At 37.9% G+C, this 17,267-nt stretch overlaps 1 protein-coding gene across 1 annotated transcript; it reads left to right on the forward strand.

Moving 5' to 3' along the window:
- Positions 1-6,329: 6,329 nt before the first annotated feature.
- On the forward strand, positions 6,330-12,809 carry LOC6495145 (bone morphogenetic protein 5). The gene is made up of 3 exons (XM_044717607.1): positions 6,330-6,353; positions 10,989-12,221; positions 12,525-12,809. Exons 1-3 carry the CDS (start codon positions 6,330-6,332, stop codon positions 12,573-12,575), a joined length of 1,308 nt encoding a protein of 435 aa, XP_044573542.1. The 3' UTR covers positions 12,576-12,809.
- Positions 12,810-17,267: the final 4,458 nt, after the last annotated feature.

Raw genomic sequence — 17,267 nt, forward strand, 5'->3', positions numbered from 1 at the left:
GTGCCGAACAAGAATATTTTTTATATCGTCACCGGTACTTTACCTCGTCAAGAGGTTTTTTTATATGATATAAGTTTTTTTTTTTTTATATATTAATCTTCAATTATTTAAAATAGAACGCATAATATATAGAATATTAAAGTAACCTCTGGACAGGCGATTCACACAGTTAGCAATACTTTAATTGTAAGGATAAACAACAAAACTCTTTTTTTTTTAACTTAATAGATTTTGACATTCGAGAAGGTGGAATAATTAAAAACCTTTCCAAAGACGTAAAGAATTTTTCGATAGCTTCAGTGGCTCTGAAGTTATACGTATTTTTAATTTACAAAAGTTTTAGAATTTGGTTAGTTTAAAAATTTTAATTAAAAATTTGCCCAAAAATGTATTTAAAATCCAAAATTGTTTCGTAGTTATGGAAAACCAAATTGTTTTAACAAATTAACAGATGAGAGCCCCATCCTTATGAGAGTTCCACTATATAATAAATTATAAAAAAAAAAACAAGAAAGGTAAGCTAACTTCAAGCGGAGCCGAAGTTGATATACCCTTGCAGTTAAACAGAAGCTTATATTATTATTATATATATCGGATCGTATATAGTTGTCCGATCCTTATGAGAATTTCACCATCAACAAAATTTCTAATAAAAATATTGGAAACAGCCCCAAGCATCTTTAAAAATAGAAAGGTTGTGGCATTTCCGATCGTTCAGATATATGGCAGGTATAGGATATAGATGGCCGATCCTTATGAAACATAGGATTAGATTGCCCAAAACGGAAACCGTAGATAGTCCCATCATTCTAGCTTCAAAAACAACAAAGTTAAGCCAATTATCCTAATAAAATTTTGCAAATCGTATAAGATTGCCCAAAATGCAATCTGTACTAAGTCCCATCCTTCTAACTTATAAAAAACAAGAAAGGAAAGCTAACATCGGGCGGAGCCGAAGTTTATATACCCTTGCAGTTGAGTCGCAGTCCGCTAGGTAGCGCCACGCATCTTATATTATTAGATATATAGCGGATCGTATATAGTTTACCGATCCTTATGAAATTTGGCATATCGAATTATTTTGCCCAAAGAGGAATCCGTACTAAGTCCCATCTTTCTAACTTAAAAAACACCAAAGTTGTGTCATTTCCGATCAATCAGTTATATGGCAGCTATAGGATATACATAGTCGACCGATCCCGGCCGTTCCGACTTATATACTGCCTGCAAAGGAAAGAAGGATGTGTGCAAAGTTTCAACTCGATAAAAACAGCGTAGAAACAGACAGAACAGACAGACGGACATGCTTATATCGACTCAGGAGGTGATCCTGATCAAGAATATATATACTTTATAGAGTCGGAGATGTCTCCTTCACTGCGTTGCACACTTTTGACCAAAATTATAATACCCTTTGCAAGGGTATAAAAACTAAGTTATGGCATATCCGATCAATCATATAATAAACATGTATTATATCTAAAATAAATGCGCAAAGATAAAAAATTAAAAAAACTGGAAATTACGTTTTTCCAGTTTTTTTAGTTAAACCAATTGTTGAATGTAACGATTTATTCTGGGTGTGCGATATAAAATAATAAATATTAGAAAAGTATTGGCGGAGTTGGTTTGCCTGGTTTTTTTTAGCTTTTAATCCATGATTTGGCCAAAAACGGTGGTGGCTGTAATTTAAGTAAAGCGGAGTTTTATTTATATGCATTATATGCTCAGTGGGGGCATATGCATATAAAGCTTTCTATTCGTAAAATTTTGCATTTGTAAGTCTTCTCATTAAGACATGAGACACTGAAACACAAAGCAGAATTACATAAAAATTTGCCCTAAAGCAACAAAGTTCGAGGTTGGCTGAGTGGAGAGCGTCGTGGTTCCTAACACGGAGGGCCTGGGTTCGAGTCCTAGTTGAGTCAATGTTTATGTTTTACTTTTTAAGCCCTTTTTTATTATACCCTTGCAGAGGGTATTATAATTTTGGTCAAAAGTGTCCAACGCAGTGAAGAAGACATCTCCGACCCTATAAAGTATATATATTCTTGATCAGGATCACCTCCTGAGTCGATATAAGCATGTCCGTCAGTCCGTCTGTCCGTCGGTCCGTCTGTCCGTCTGTCTGTCGGTTTCTACGCAAACTAGTCTCTCAGTTTTAGAGCTATCGAGTTGAAACTTTGCACACATCCTTATTTTCCTTGCAGGTAGTACATAAGTCGGAACGGCCGGGATCGGTCGACTATATCCTATAGCTGCCATATAACTGATTGATCGGAAATGCCATAACTTCGTTGTTTTTTAAGATAGAGTTGGGACTTTCCACACATGTTATATTTGACCAACATATCTTATGTAAAAAATTTCATAAGGATCGGCCGACTATATCCTATAGCTGTCATACAACGATCGGAATTGGCATAACTTTGGTTTTTTTTAAGTTAGAAAGATGGGACTTGGTACAGATTCTATTTTGGACAAAATAATCTGATTTGCCAAATTTCATAAGGATCGGCCGACTATATACGATCCGCTATATATTTAATAATATAAGATGTGTGGCGCCACCTAGCGGACTGCGACTGAACTGCAAGGGTATATCAACTTCGGCTCCGCCCGAAGTTAGCTTTTCTTTCTTGTTTGGATTTTATTTTTAAATAAATAAACTAAAATCTGAAAAGATATACTCCATATTTTTTAGAGTATTGACCAAATATATGCAGACTCTAAAAAGCAAAGTTGCCAATCAAATACACACACATGTATAAGTAAATGTAAGCTTTACAGGAGGCTGCCTATATGGGCTATATGGACTATATCTTGAGTTATCGGATTTTGCCAGATATGAGCAATATATCAAAAGCTATCTCCACGTGCAATATAAAAAGGACCAATCGAGCAAATTTTAAAAAATTATTTTTTTTTATTGTTTGACGTTTGGTCTCAAAGAAAGTGAAATAGATATTTAAAAAACCCTTTCAATGGCTCTTTTTAATATCTTTCTTAATTATAAAGTTATAAATTTTTTAATTAACAAAGTTTTTTTAATTTTTTGACGAAATATTAAGGTTTTTCAAAAAGTTGTAGAACAATAGTTGCTCATATGATAGTAACAATCATTTTCCAGTTTTTTTCAGGATTATTAAGAAAAAAATAGTGCAAACAGACAAACCGACAACTGGCTTCATTTTGAAGAAGAAGAAAAAATCGATATATATTAGTTCATAAGGTCTTAAAATAAAAGTTTTGTTCTGGAAAAACTAATTTTTTTTCGAGGTTTATGGGACTAAAACTAAGGACTATTCATTATAAAGAAAATAAGGAATAGTTAAAAAACCAACAAAAGTAACAATTAAAACTAAAGAAAATTTAATTTACAAAACTCTAAATACTTTATATTAGTAGTAGGAATTAATAAGTGTTTTTTTATACCCTTGCAGAGGGTATTATAATTTTGGTCAAAAGTGTGCAACGCAGTAAAGGAGACATCTCCGACCCTATAAAGTATATATATCCTTGATCAGGATCACCTCCTGAGTCGATATGAGCATGTCCTTCTGTCCGTCTGTCTGTTTCTAAGCAAACTAGTCTCTCAGTTTTTGAGCTATCGAGTTGAAACTTTGCACACACCCTTCTTTCCTTTGCAGGCAGTATATAAGTCGGAACGGCCGGGATCGGTCGACTATATCCTATAGCTGCCATATAACTGATTGATCTGAAATGCCATAACTTTAGTGTTTTTAAAGTTAGAGGGTTGGGACTTTCGACACATGTTATTTTTGAAAGTATCTTATGTACAAAATTTTATAAGGATCGGCCGACTATATCCTATAGCTGTCATAGAACGATCGAAATGGGCATAACTTTGGTTTTTTTTAAGTTAGAAATATGGGATTTGGTACAGATTCGATTTTGGGAAAAACAATCTGATTTGTCGAATTTCATAAGGATCGGCCGACTATATCTTATAGCTGCCATATAACTGATTGATCGGAAATGCTATAACTTCGTTGTTTTTCAAGTTAGAAGGATGGGGGTTTCAATGGGGGTTCCTCTTTGGGCAAAATAATTCGATATGCCAAATTTCATAAGGATCGGTGAACTATATACGATCCGCTATATATCTAATAATATAAGATGCGTGGCGCCACCTAGCGGACTGCGACTCAACTGCAAGGGTATATAAACTTCGGCTCCGCCCGAAGTTAGCTTTCCTTTCTTGTTTTAAATAAATGTTTTTAATAAGATACCAGCTGGCAAAAGGCAAATATTCAGCAAACGGTCAAAAAGGCCATCTGAAGGCTAAAAGAAAATTAGAAAAAGTCGCAGATAATAAAAGTTTAAGAGCTAAAATAAAAAGTCCCATTATATTATGTCGTTATATTGCAACGAGAAAAAGATAACACACATTCACACATTACATTCAAAAAAATTACTCTACGATCCCAAATGTACGCGGCTCCAATGAACGAAAAGTGATACTAGGCAAGATTTCAGTAGAAAGACAAAAAAATGTCGAGATGCCGATCAGATCGAGAAATGTTTAATAAGTTGTGCAGATCATTTGCGAAAAATATTTCTTAGGCCAATGAGAAAGTCGCCGTAGTCGGAAAAGTTTAAAGTTGTGGAGTTGCCTGCAGTTAAAGAACACTAACATAAAGACAAACGGGAGTGCACGACATTCCAATAAACTGTGTCACAAAACTAAAGTAAATGAAAACTAAAGACCTAAAGAACAGTAGTAACACTAATGTCCCAAATAGTTGCAGTGATTAATACGGTTGTTGACATTAAAGATCGAAGTGGACAAACGTCCAATGCAAAACATAGAAAACATGATTGAAGCACTGTGAAATTTTCTGCAGACAGTTAACGGCGTCAACGTTTAGTGTTGATATGCTGTGTGCTCAAGAACTTAAAAAACGTCGAAGTGTGAATAAGTGAAACGATTTTACGAGGCCCGGGTAACAGAAGTACCAAGTAATTTAATATTTCAAAGTTTTATACTGGCTTGGAACTGGGAAATGGATTCTTTCACGTACCAGTTGTGAAAATCAGTCGAGCTTACACCCGATTCGTTACGCGTAAAGGACTGTTTGACTTTTTTTAATAAAGCTCCGTTTGGTTTTCGAAACATTCCAGCCGCCTTTAAACGGTTCGTCAACCAAATTTTTTAAAACCTTTTAAACAAAGATTTCATGAGATTTTCACAAATTTGCTGAAAAATATTGTTGAATGGGTTACCTATAAGAAAAACCGTACTCCGATTGTATTTAAGTAGGGCGCCGACCGAATTGCATACTGATGCTTCAAAGGAAGGTTATGCAGCCATCCTGCTGCAGATTTTGGAGGGAAAGTTGCACCCGTATTCTTTTGACGTAAGAAAAAGACGGCTGCCGCCCAGAGCAGCACAGTAACATTCTGAGAGTTAAAGCAACGTAAGTTTTGCTGGAGAGGTTCCACTAATATCTTCTTGGAATATGTTTCAAGCTAGTTAAACAAACAACTACCAACAAGTATTATATGTATTACGAGAAGTTTTGTCGTGACGTATAAAATCACCTCTCGATTAAATAAAAAATTATTCAATTTTCTCAAAGTCAAACCAGAAAATTTTGACTCCTGATTTTGGACCGATTACATTAATACATTTATGGCATATAATGAGTTTCCGAAGTTCAATCAAAAGCTTTAAACATTGGAAAATGCTAGTCGCAGTCAAAACGTACATCATTTGATGGTAGGAAGCTTTTATTCCCAGTGTATTTTTTTTCCTTCTGCAACTTGTGGGCGCGTTTGTAGCAGATTTGAAGTAAGGAAGTTAATATTTTGCATTATTAGCGTTGGGCCGTTTTATGAGGTGGCTTATTGACTAAGCATATGTGTAAACAATCGATTTGTGTATTTGTTGCCTTTTAATGCGATTTTATACCCATTAAGTCTGCACTACCCATATTCCTGTTATATTTGAATTTTGGGCTATCTACATTAACATATTTTTTTCAGAGCTAACAATGTGGGAAAGTTGTCACTTTTAATTCGTTTAATTTCGGAAAGCTTGGTGCCTAAATAATTCGACGCAAGTTGCCTTTTTGTATTTCCAAAATGTCAAAGATAGTTCGACTCCAAATAAGAAGTATAGAAAGAAGCAAACTATAATAATTATAAAAATAGATAATATGGTTTTTAAAATTAGGATCATTTTATAACAATCTAAACACTATATTTGCAGCCGCACCAAGATCTTATGAGCTTGTTTAAACCACGTTGTCTTCTGCGTCGCAATATATTTTAAATTCCTGGCAATATCATTAGTTTCCGTCCCCATGGTTTCTCATATGGTTTGTGTGGTAAGTACTGTCGCAGACAGGTGACAGACAGTACCTTTTTAGTACGACGAACCCCCAAGCGAAGGCAACCTCGGCACAATACAGGCTCTTAAAAGCTGTATTGAGGAGGTCCTAGGCGATAACACAGAGGTCTAAGCGTATATTGAGAAAAGCAAAGAGTCACTCATTAAACTGCGTGGACTGGCCGCCCTTGGCGGAAGATATAAGAGTCGGCAGATTCCTAAAGGCGGAACACATTTCAGGGGCTTGCAAAAACTGCTTTCGCTATGCTTTGGCCCAACGGACAAGTTGGCAAGCTGCAAAAGTGGAGCAAGGTGCATCGCATGCGATCGAAAGGTTCTGAAGGACCTGAGATATCAGACTGGGAGCCGATGTTCCATATCCAAGGAATGTTGTGGGCCAAAGAAAAGTGGATGCTAGTGCTTCAACTAAACCGAACCATTGTATAGCGGGACTGTTTACACTACAACAAACATTGCGCGAAGTAAAGGTGGTTGTAGCCCTCCCTAGCTAGCCCTACAGGAGGGTGGGTTTTGACAGCCCGTGGTCTGTAGACCTCTCAGATAAATGGATATGGATAGCCGCGAATGGATAGCCGCGATATGGAGCTGGGGCTCAAACCTCTCAACTATGCATTCGATTCATAAAGCGGAGGGAAAGGTCAGGGGATGAATCGGCGGCACGTGGAAGTTAGCTGCTTCCTAGCACCGAGTCTTACTATCAATGCTTTTATTATGGACGACCTGGCAAACGACACCCGAGGTCGCTTCAAGGTCCTAGTGGCTGAGGACTTTAATGATTGCTGCTAAACAAGGGCAACTGACATGCGTTCAGCAGAGGCTACGTATGCCAGCTCCAATAAAAGCAGTGATCTCTATTCTAAAGTCTCAAAAATCGAAGTATTTTCTTTGCTAGGTTATATGCTGAATAAAAGTATCATTTACAAAGATTTTAAAACCCTTAAATAGCGTGTCAAGTTTTAAGAATTTGACGCTCTTTATGAGCAATAAGAATTTGATCATTAAAAATTTGTTAACTAAGTTCTTTTGGCGCTGCCGCATAACGTAGGAGTAAGATATTACGAGGAAGAGTGTTACCCAGATAAGGCGTTTAGTATATTTAAGATTTAAGATTGTTAGTGGAGCAAAGTGGCAAGATTTGGCAGAGTCCATTGTAGTCCGAACATAATACCCTGAACGGATCGTGTTGAGCATATGTCGAACTACAAAGGCTGAGGAAAAGAGGACGAAAGTTTTTAGTCCTACTTGGAACGTTATATTAAAAGATGGGCAAAATATAAGGTTGGCTGATTTAATATTATAAGTGTGAGGCTGAGGGAAACGGCTGCTAGGTGAATACGTTGTTTGAAAAAACTGTGAAAAGAGATCGGCCATTGCCTGATCAGAGTTCGCATATGAGTTCACAAACGTGAGCAGAGGAGAAAAAAATACATGTTTGCGCTTAGTCTTTACAAAGTTATAAAACTGCAACTATAAAATTCTACGTTATACACGGTGAAATTGGATCGAGCTACTAAGTATCTCGAAGTTAGTTCAGCTGTACAGTTACAGCCAGATAATTTATGTTTATTTAAAAGTCTACTCATGACGTTCTTTAAATTTCATAGGTGCCTTGTAGACCAAGACGGATTAGTTGAAGCGGGCGGATATTTCCACGGCACGCAAGCGTCGAGAAATATATTCAAGGTGTAATTAAATTTTGTAAGGCAATGTTTATATTAACTTATTAAGTAATTAACTTAATTAATTTCATAAAGTCTTACGGAAGAAACGAACTTTATGAGATTGAGGAGTAGCTTAAGGTCAATTAAGCAATTTTTTCGATTAAAACCTCAAGAATGCGATGATATGGATCTTAAGGAATCGAAAGGGGCAAAGTTCTGGAAAGATTAATTCCACCACATGAGTTCAGGGATATTATAGGCACCCAGAGCTATCGGATGGTCACCATCAGACAGACGATAAAAAACGAAACGAATAGCGCACAAATGTTGCCAGTGTGTGGGCGGTTGGGACGAAGGTGGTATGTAAGAACAGGTAACGTGTAAAGATTGGCCGGACAAAATGATTTGAATACAAAGAAATACAATGTCACCAAACTCTTGTGATTTTACCTTTTTAGAAGCGAATTTAGAGTCTAAAGAAATTAACACTCCTTCCCCCTTAGCAGAGTTCTGTCACATCTAAAACGTGTGAAAGATGACGTGTTCCTGGTGTATGAATATTTAAATTTTGTAATATCACCACCCTTTATGTTGGCTTTTGTTTTTCCTTTGATGTAAGCCGAGATATCAATTTCAGAAGTATCAGGGGCAAGCCGGAAAACAAAAATGTGTTTCGATTAACACTCCTTTTATATATAATAGGATGTAAGCGGCTGCCTAATTGTTGGCTTAGTAGGCTGAAGATTATTCGCCACAAGCACATCACTGAAAGTGGATTTCTTACGCTTTGGAGACTCATATAGTAGTTGAAGACTAATAACTGTGTATCGACCGCACAGAGTTGGTCATTGATTTTACGAAAACAGCTAATCAACTCTTTGAATCCATGTTTGGTCTGTCTCACGAACGATCTCATTTCGCCCTGAACAGTAGGATAACCGTCACAGCAAAAGTGAAGACCAGACCTACGTGAAATATCATCCGAAACTGAGGCCGTGAACCCGGCACAGAGCCGGTAGTGGATGGTAAGCTGGGATCTATAACCAAAACAAATCGTAGTAATTCGGCTATTGATAAGCAGGCTCTTAATGTGTCCGTTTCACTGCTCAAGGTGAATTTGAAGCAATCCAACAATTTTGCCAACACAATGGGAGTTTCGCTTGAAGTTACACAAATGTCTAAAGCCATCATAAAATCTAGCATCAGTATTAATATTAAAATCAAGAGAGTTCAATAATTTCATAACTTCCTCATCGGATAGAGCAGAAAGCTAATACTTTTCGTTCCATGTCTTTTGAAGAAGTTATTTGCATTTAAATCCTTATGTATTGAGTAGTCTAAAACGTACAACAATTTTTTTCGTGAATTGTTCCAAGATTTAGACATGACATTTTAGAAGCAATAAACAGCAATCGATAACTTTTGGTCTGGTTTTTTCTTGAGTGCTTGATTTTAAGGTAGTAGACCAATGTGATGGGTTCAAAAAATCGAATTTTTTTTTTTCTACCTTTTTTGAAAGAACCACATTTCAAAAACATGCTCTTAAATTTTCAGACGGAAATTTAGAATATTTTCAAAGTTATTGGCAAAACAAGAGAGCGCGCCGTAGTGAGTATGAAAGCGTGTCGAAACTTTGAACGCGTTTTTCTCGAAACCAGGTTTTTGAAATTTCGGGGAAGCACTGACTCAAAACTATTCAATCGATTTGGCTTGAAATTTAATCAGTTATTCTACATACACATATCTAAATACCTAATCTTCAAAACATTTAAATTTCTAATAATAAATTGATTTTTTCAAACATTTTATCAACGGAAAAATCGATTATCGATTTTGAGTACCTTTTTTTCAAAACTCCAAAATTTATAAAATTTCTCACTTTCTATGTATATTATTGGTTAGATTAGAATAGGGTCTACATAATAATAATTTTCTGTGTGCTTCCCCGAAACAGCTCACCATTCTTTCGTGACCTCTGCTTCAACAGAAAATACTGTTAATAATTTAAAGTATAATTGAGTCAACTAAATTTTTTTGTACCCTAGAAATTATTAAAATAAACATGTAAAAGTTACAAGACGATTGCATTTTATTTTCTTGTTAAAACAAAATTTCAAAAAATCGTCCAAATTTGGGCCGTCACATTGGTCTACTACCTTAACTGCATTTTATATACATTGAGAACCAGTGGCATTCAGCCATATTCCTCGAAAATCGAAAAAACTTTTTGGGCAGCACTCGAACATTGCCTAAAGACTAAAGCCAAAAAGCAAAGATTGCAAATGTGCAAGTGGTAGCCTTATCCGAACCTTTAAAGGATGTTAATTCTCAATCAAGAGTATATAAGTATGTATATATGCCACTTTTTTATGCAAAGTAGGCTATCATTTTAAGGTTTTATGAGTATTGACTCTATAATTTCCAAATTTTTTAGATAGTTTTGTTAATAACTTGAAAACAAAGTTTTCTAGAGCCAAATAAAATATTAAAATTTCGAACTTATTTTTTTTTAAATACTATAAGAACAAAGAAAAACCAAATATACTGTGTATGCGTTTATCAGAGGTGCCAGAGAAATAAGATGGAAATTTGACTTCACTTCGGGGTGCTTATAAAACATATATGTTGTTATATGTTATTATATCATTATTTATCATTTAATTTTTCATTGGAAAATAGAAAAGTTTAATCCATATTTTTTAACAAAAACTATTAAAAATTTACAAATAAAATAAATTGGAAATTTTTATCATGCAATGTGGAAAATTTTATAACTGAGACCACAATGGTTGTTGTTTAGGCTAAACAACTCTGAATTCATTGGCATTGCGAAAATTTTTCAGTAGTTTAACGTATAAAATTTAACCAAATCACAAGTGTTTTCTGTAACTCGTTTTTAGTAAATAATTTATCATGAAAATACATTTTATCAAAATATGCTGTATTTTCAGGTCAACATAAGTCAGAATGAATACTCTAACAAATATATTGAGTATTTAGCTCGTCAAAGAAGAAATAAAGAAGTCAACGGCGGTGGACAACACAACAGAAATTCGGAGCTATTTCCCTTTAAGGAACTTCGTCTACTAAGCATTGTTTCCAATAGTTTTAAGGATATAAGTTTTAAACGATGGCGACCGAAAAGATCTTTTAATAATTTAAGCAAGAGTTTGGCCAAAACTGGAAATTTAAATGGAGACTCTCGATTTCGAAAAATGAGTAAAACAAACATTATTTTGAATTTTTCTCTGTTTGAATTAAATCAGGCACACTTTCACCATAATAAAATTGATGAAGCAAATGTAAGACTCATGATTCTATATAGTTCAGCACTGACATCTTATGTGCGACGAGGGAAAAATAAACTCGTTGACAGCCGCGGTAATTTTGTGAAAACTAATAACAATTGTACCATGGCATATATTAAGTTGAATCAACCGAAAGAATACAAAACACGTGTTCAAAGCCGTCAAATAAATCTTAAAGTATATCAAATTTTATCGACTACTAAACGAAGATTGTTGACATCTCGAAAGATAGAGTTCGAAAGTCTTAATTACGAAGAAACTCGTACGCAGTGGATCGAATTTGATGTAACAAGAGCAGTTCGTAATTGGTTAAACAAAAGCCACGAACATTTATGTATTGAAATTGAGTGCGATAAATGTAAAAGTATAGGGGTTCGTATACTTAATGACGTTAGTTCCTCAACTTCGTCTGCATTTTCGCCAAACATTCAAAAATTTAATATAATGCCAGTTTTAAATATTATTGGACAAGAAGTTCATAGCATCATGTTAACTAAAAACAGCAGTGAGGAATACGTTCACCATCGAGATAACTATGATATCGACTTTCCTAGGGAAACATTGAAAAATAATTGTTATAAATTACACCAACGTTGCTGCAGACATAAATTAGACGTTGTTTTCAAAAACATTAAAGGATTTGAATTTATATTACAGCCAAAAGTGTTCGATGCTGGCTATTGTCACGGGCGCTGTCCGCCACGTCACAATCCTGCCCATCATCATGCTTTATTACAAAGTTTAATATGGCAAGATGATCACACCAGAGCCCCTCGCCCTTGTTGTGCCCCATCAAAACTTGACATCTTAGAAATTTTGCATGTAGACGAAGAAAATAACGATAAATTAAAGATTTCAACATGGACCGATATGCAGGTAGTCGAATGCGCATGTTCTTAAAATAGTGTATTATCATTTTTTCAAATGATTCAAACATATTACAAAATCACATTTAATAATTTTATGTTAGGTATGCTCAATTCATAAAAAAAAAAAAATAGAACATTAGCTCAAATCAAATGAAAAAAAAAATATTATTTGCCTCCATCGTTAATAAAATTTCAAAATAAAATGATGCATAATATACAAAAATTGTTTTTTTTTAACAATAAAAAACAGTTTTTTTGATCTTGACTTAAATTATATTACATGATCCCGATATTTATTAAATATTTATAGCGGTACCGTAAAAGAAGACACAGCTGTTTCCAGCCCGTTCCGTTCTGCTAGTAGCCGCATTTAGCACAGCGAGGTAAAATTAAAGAATAAAAACTTATTTGATTTTCTGCATTCACTTTAGATACTTAAAAAATATTCCATCAAATAAAAAACCTTTTGTTGTGACAAAACTAAAAACCAAAGTTCTGCTTAGGGGTTCTGCTTCATATCCAACAAGAAAGGGCGGGGCCGAAGTTGACCCTTGCAGTCAGGTAGCGGCTTCAAATCGGATAACTTTGCCCAAAATGGTATCTATACCAAGTCCCATCTTTCTAACTTAAAAAACATCAAAGTTATGGCACTTCAGATCAATCAGTTATATGGCAGCTATAGGATATAGTCGACCGATCCCGGCCGTTCCGACTTATATGCACTTATGTGCAAAGTTTCAACTCGATAGCTCTAAAAGAGAGACTAGTTTGGGTAGAAACAAACAGATAGGCAGACAGACCGACAGACGGACAGACAGACATACCCATATTGACTCAGGAAGTGATCCTGATCAAGAATATATATACTTTTTAGAACTTGGGTGGATTCTAAGCTCGCTATAGATGGAGGGATAAAGGGTAAAGATAAATAACGCCCTAGATGCCGCCCCGAAATGAGCCTGTCGGCGCTAAATCAATGCCAGAATTATTTCAGTAGCCGATAAAGGCCCTTTGATCAGGAAATGGCTAGAAGTGAGTGAAGACAGATTGTTCGGGTCTGCTGTTATTGGGCACACTGGTCGTGATTCCATCTGGGTGAGCAAGGTGGACAATTCTTCATAGGACATTGCAGTGGGTTTGAAGGAACGATACAGATGAGTCTTAACGGCCTTTACGTTAGCCTCCCACAGTTTGCCAAATTTAGGACCGTAAGGTGGATTAAAGTGCCATTGGATTCCACGTGCTGTCAGGGTGGGTGCGATGTCCATTCCCAAAGAATCTCGAAACTCCTTTTGCCAGATGTGGAGAGAGTTTGTTTATTAAGATTAGTTTACATCACACTTTCGAAAAAACTAAAGGTGGCTGTTTACTATAATTTTAAACGACGACGAAAAATGATTCACAAGTGTTCGACTCAACGTTATAATTTGCTACATTTTTACCAAAAGAACTTAAGCTTTAGCTTATCTATTGCGGCGAAACGGGGCGAATTCACGGGAGAGCGCAAGTGAGCTTTTCTTGCGCTCCCGCTCCGCCCTATGCTAACTTATACTAGACTTCAATACAATTCAACTTCTACAAAATCTTCTACATTAATTCTACACCGGCCCCGTTGAAGGCCTTCATCAGGCTTCAACCACTGGCAACCTCGCTCGTGGACTGCTCTCCTGAAGACCGCTCCTGCACTAGTCCTGACGTCGGCGACCCTGACCCTTCCGTCCGCGCCGGCGTGAGTCTCGACGACCCTGGCGGTGATCCACTGTTGGTGCGGCTGGTTGTCCTCGGCGACCAGGACCAGATCGCCCTTCCTGGCGTCCTCCTGCTCCCGCTGCCACTTCGACCGACTTCGTCACTTCGAAGACGTACTCCCGGGACCATCGCTGCCAAAACGTTTGGTTGATTGACGAGACAAACCGCCATCGCCGCAAGCACGTTAGACCCTGCTGGTCCGTGGTCCGCGGTGCTGGTGGGGCGATGAGCGGCCGTCGCTTGGGTCCTGTCTGAGGGCGCCCAGAGGCCTCGAGTTCAGGACGGCCTCGACTCCAACGAGGACGGTCTGCAGCCTCTGCGGTCAACTTCGCGCTGCCCACCGCTCGTAGGAGTAGGTGCTTTGCAGACTTCACACCTGCCTCCCATAGTCCGCCCATGTGCGGAGCCCGCGGCGGTATGAATGCAAATACGCATCCTTTTCTTGATGCGTATTACCGCAGCTCGTCCGCTTCGCTCTCGATTTAGTGCCGCAGTGGCGCGAAGTGGCGACTCGCTCCGACGAAGTTCGTCGCGTTGTCGCAGTGCACGATCTGCGGACATCCTCGGCGCCCAACGAACCTTTGGAAAGCCAATAAAAAGGAATCAGTTGACAAATCGGAAACTACTTCTAAATGTACTGCTTTAGACAAAAAACAAACAAACAGGGCAATGTAGGACTTGTATGGTGGCCTACCACGAATTTTCAATGTCGTCTCAATAGAGCCACAGAAATCGCCGCCACATATGGAAAATGGGCGGAGAGCACGAACTCGATCTAAGGGTAAATCTCCCAAGAGACTCACTAGTGCTCGTGGACCCACATGAAAATTCGACTCGTGCAAGTATCGGACGTAGCTCAGAACAAATTGAGAGCGCTTCGTCAACAATACTGGAAACTTGGCATCGTACGAAATAGGAGCATTAGCTAGTCGCCCCCCGACCCGCAACAACGAAAAGGTAAGTCCAGCCTGAGAGGTTTCATGGACAAACGGACTTAGCTTCTGTAGGCTTGGGCTAACAACAAGATTTGTCGAATATTTTAAATTTCCTCTTGATACTCGTGCTCTTGGACTATCTGGACAAGTTTATTAAAAACTTCTTGATATTCGACAGGTGAAGGTACATTATCAGAAGTAACTACTAATTTTTTAAACTTCTTTATAAAGCGGACCATGTAAACGAACACTCGCAGCAGTTTTAAGTGAGAGGAAAATCCTTCTACCACTTCCAACAAATATGAGGAAGAGACCATTGCAGTCATCTGCAAATTCCCTGGTGACGGATCAAACCGGGGGCTCGTTGGCCACTTATCTTCCGGCTTCGTTAAAAGCGATGGACTTGTGAACCAGATTGATTCTATCGTTTCCTTTACGTTTCCACCTCTTGACACAATATCTGCCGGGTTCTGTTTAGTTGGTACATGCCGCCACGTTCTATGCTCTGTCCACTCTTGAATCTCAGCCACTCTATTTGATACGAACGTTGACAACGACGATGGATGGGAACGAATCCAATGAAGACAAACTTCCGAATCTGACCAATATACACTTCGTTCGATCGGTGCTTTGATAAGAGGTTTTATTTTGCGACAGAGGTCCGCGAGAAGGTGAGCGGCACATGACTTTCATATAACTTACCTTCTGCAGATTTGCAACGGGTATAGACGCAGGCTCCATAGGCTCTCATCGATGCGTCAGAGAAGGCATGAATTTCAATTGGTGACATTGGCTCACTCATCACAAATCTCGGTATTGAGATATCTTCTAACTGTGACAAGGCAAGCTGAATTTTGTTCTACGGGGTTTCCAAGTGCAGTGGAATCGACTCATCCCAATCTAGCTTATTAAGCCAAAGTTCCTGCAACAGGATCTTTCCTTTAATAGGGATCGGGCTTAATAAGCCAAGGGGGTCGAAAAGCTTTGATGTCACCGAAAGAATATTCCGCTTAGTCGCCCTTTGACCCATGAGTGACATTTCAATTTCGAATTTACACACTTCAGGCGAGTTTGAAAACCACTTACTCAATTCCAACCCAGCGTTTTGAAGAACCTGAGTTACTTCAGACTTAATAGTCTTCAGCTCCTCCACGCAACCAGCACCCGTTAACATGTCGTCGACTTAAAAGTCAGACCCAATAACTTTAGCAGCTCGAGGTAATGTATTTTTCACGGATTCACTCAACCTCTTCAAACACCTTATGGCCAGGAATGGGGCTGGTGCAGTGCCATAAGTAACGGTGTTGAGCTTGCACAATTTCAAGGACTCAGACGGGTCTTTTCTCCACACTATCAACTGGTATCGTTGATCTGCTTCATTTACCATCATTTCACGATACATCTTTTTTATGTCGGCTACCAGAGCGAATTTGTTTAGCCGAAATCTAAGAAGAGTTGAGTAAAGCTCTTCCTGAATTGTTGGACCCACCATCAACAACTCATTTAAACACTTCTGTGTGGATGTCTTGCAGGACGCATCAAAAACGACTCGTAGTTTGGTCGTTGTACTTTGAGGCCGCAAGACACACTTGTGGGGTATAACGTAGTGTGGAGAAGCAAGAACGTCGTCATTGCTTGCAGGGGACATATGGCCTAGGGATTCGTATTCTTCCATAAATTCCAAATACATTTTCTTTAAATTCGGATCTCGAGATAATCTTCTCTCGAGCGACAGAAATCGGCGTTTGGCTATCTCGAATGAGTTGCCCAAAACGCTTGGATCCGACATAAATAGAAGTTTAACTTCAAATCTAGCTGAAGGCAGTATTCTTGTAGTCTTCCAATAATGTTCCTCACATAGCTCCTGTTCTGGCGACAACATCTTTTTAGAAGATGGAACTTCTTCCAAAGACCAGAATTTTTTCAAGTTTTTGTCTATTGACTCTAATATCTCTTGGTAATTCAGGCTAGAGACCGGCTGTGGAGGAGTTGAGGAATTTGCCAGATATTTTCCCGATACTATGCACCCAAGGAGAGTTTTTTGAAGGATGCCTCTGTAAGCGTTGAAGGATACAGATCTGTAAGCGTTGAGCAAGATCTTCTGTAATATAATTCATTTGTGACCCTGAGTCAAGTAATGCTCGGGCCAATATGTGCTCACCATTTTTTGTTCGAACGCTTACGATCGACGTTGCTAACAAAACCCTTTCTACAGACGACGCATGCAAAGCATGTGAAGCAGAAGGGCCATCATTCGTTAACGCTGGAGGAGGATTTTCTGTTGGTGGTGGTAACGCTATGTTATTTTCAGTCACTGTAAATCGGTGCAGAAGTTTATGGTGCGATCTTGCACAGATTTGACATCTAGT

Source organism: Drosophila ananassae (genome assembly GCF_017639315.1).
Source record: "Drosophila ananassae strain 14024-0371.13 chromosome 4 unlocalized genomic scaffold, ASM1763931v2 tig00000054, whole genome shotgun sequence".
Taxonomy (NCBI): domain Eukaryota; kingdom Metazoa; phylum Arthropoda; class Insecta; order Diptera; family Drosophilidae; genus Drosophila; species Drosophila ananassae.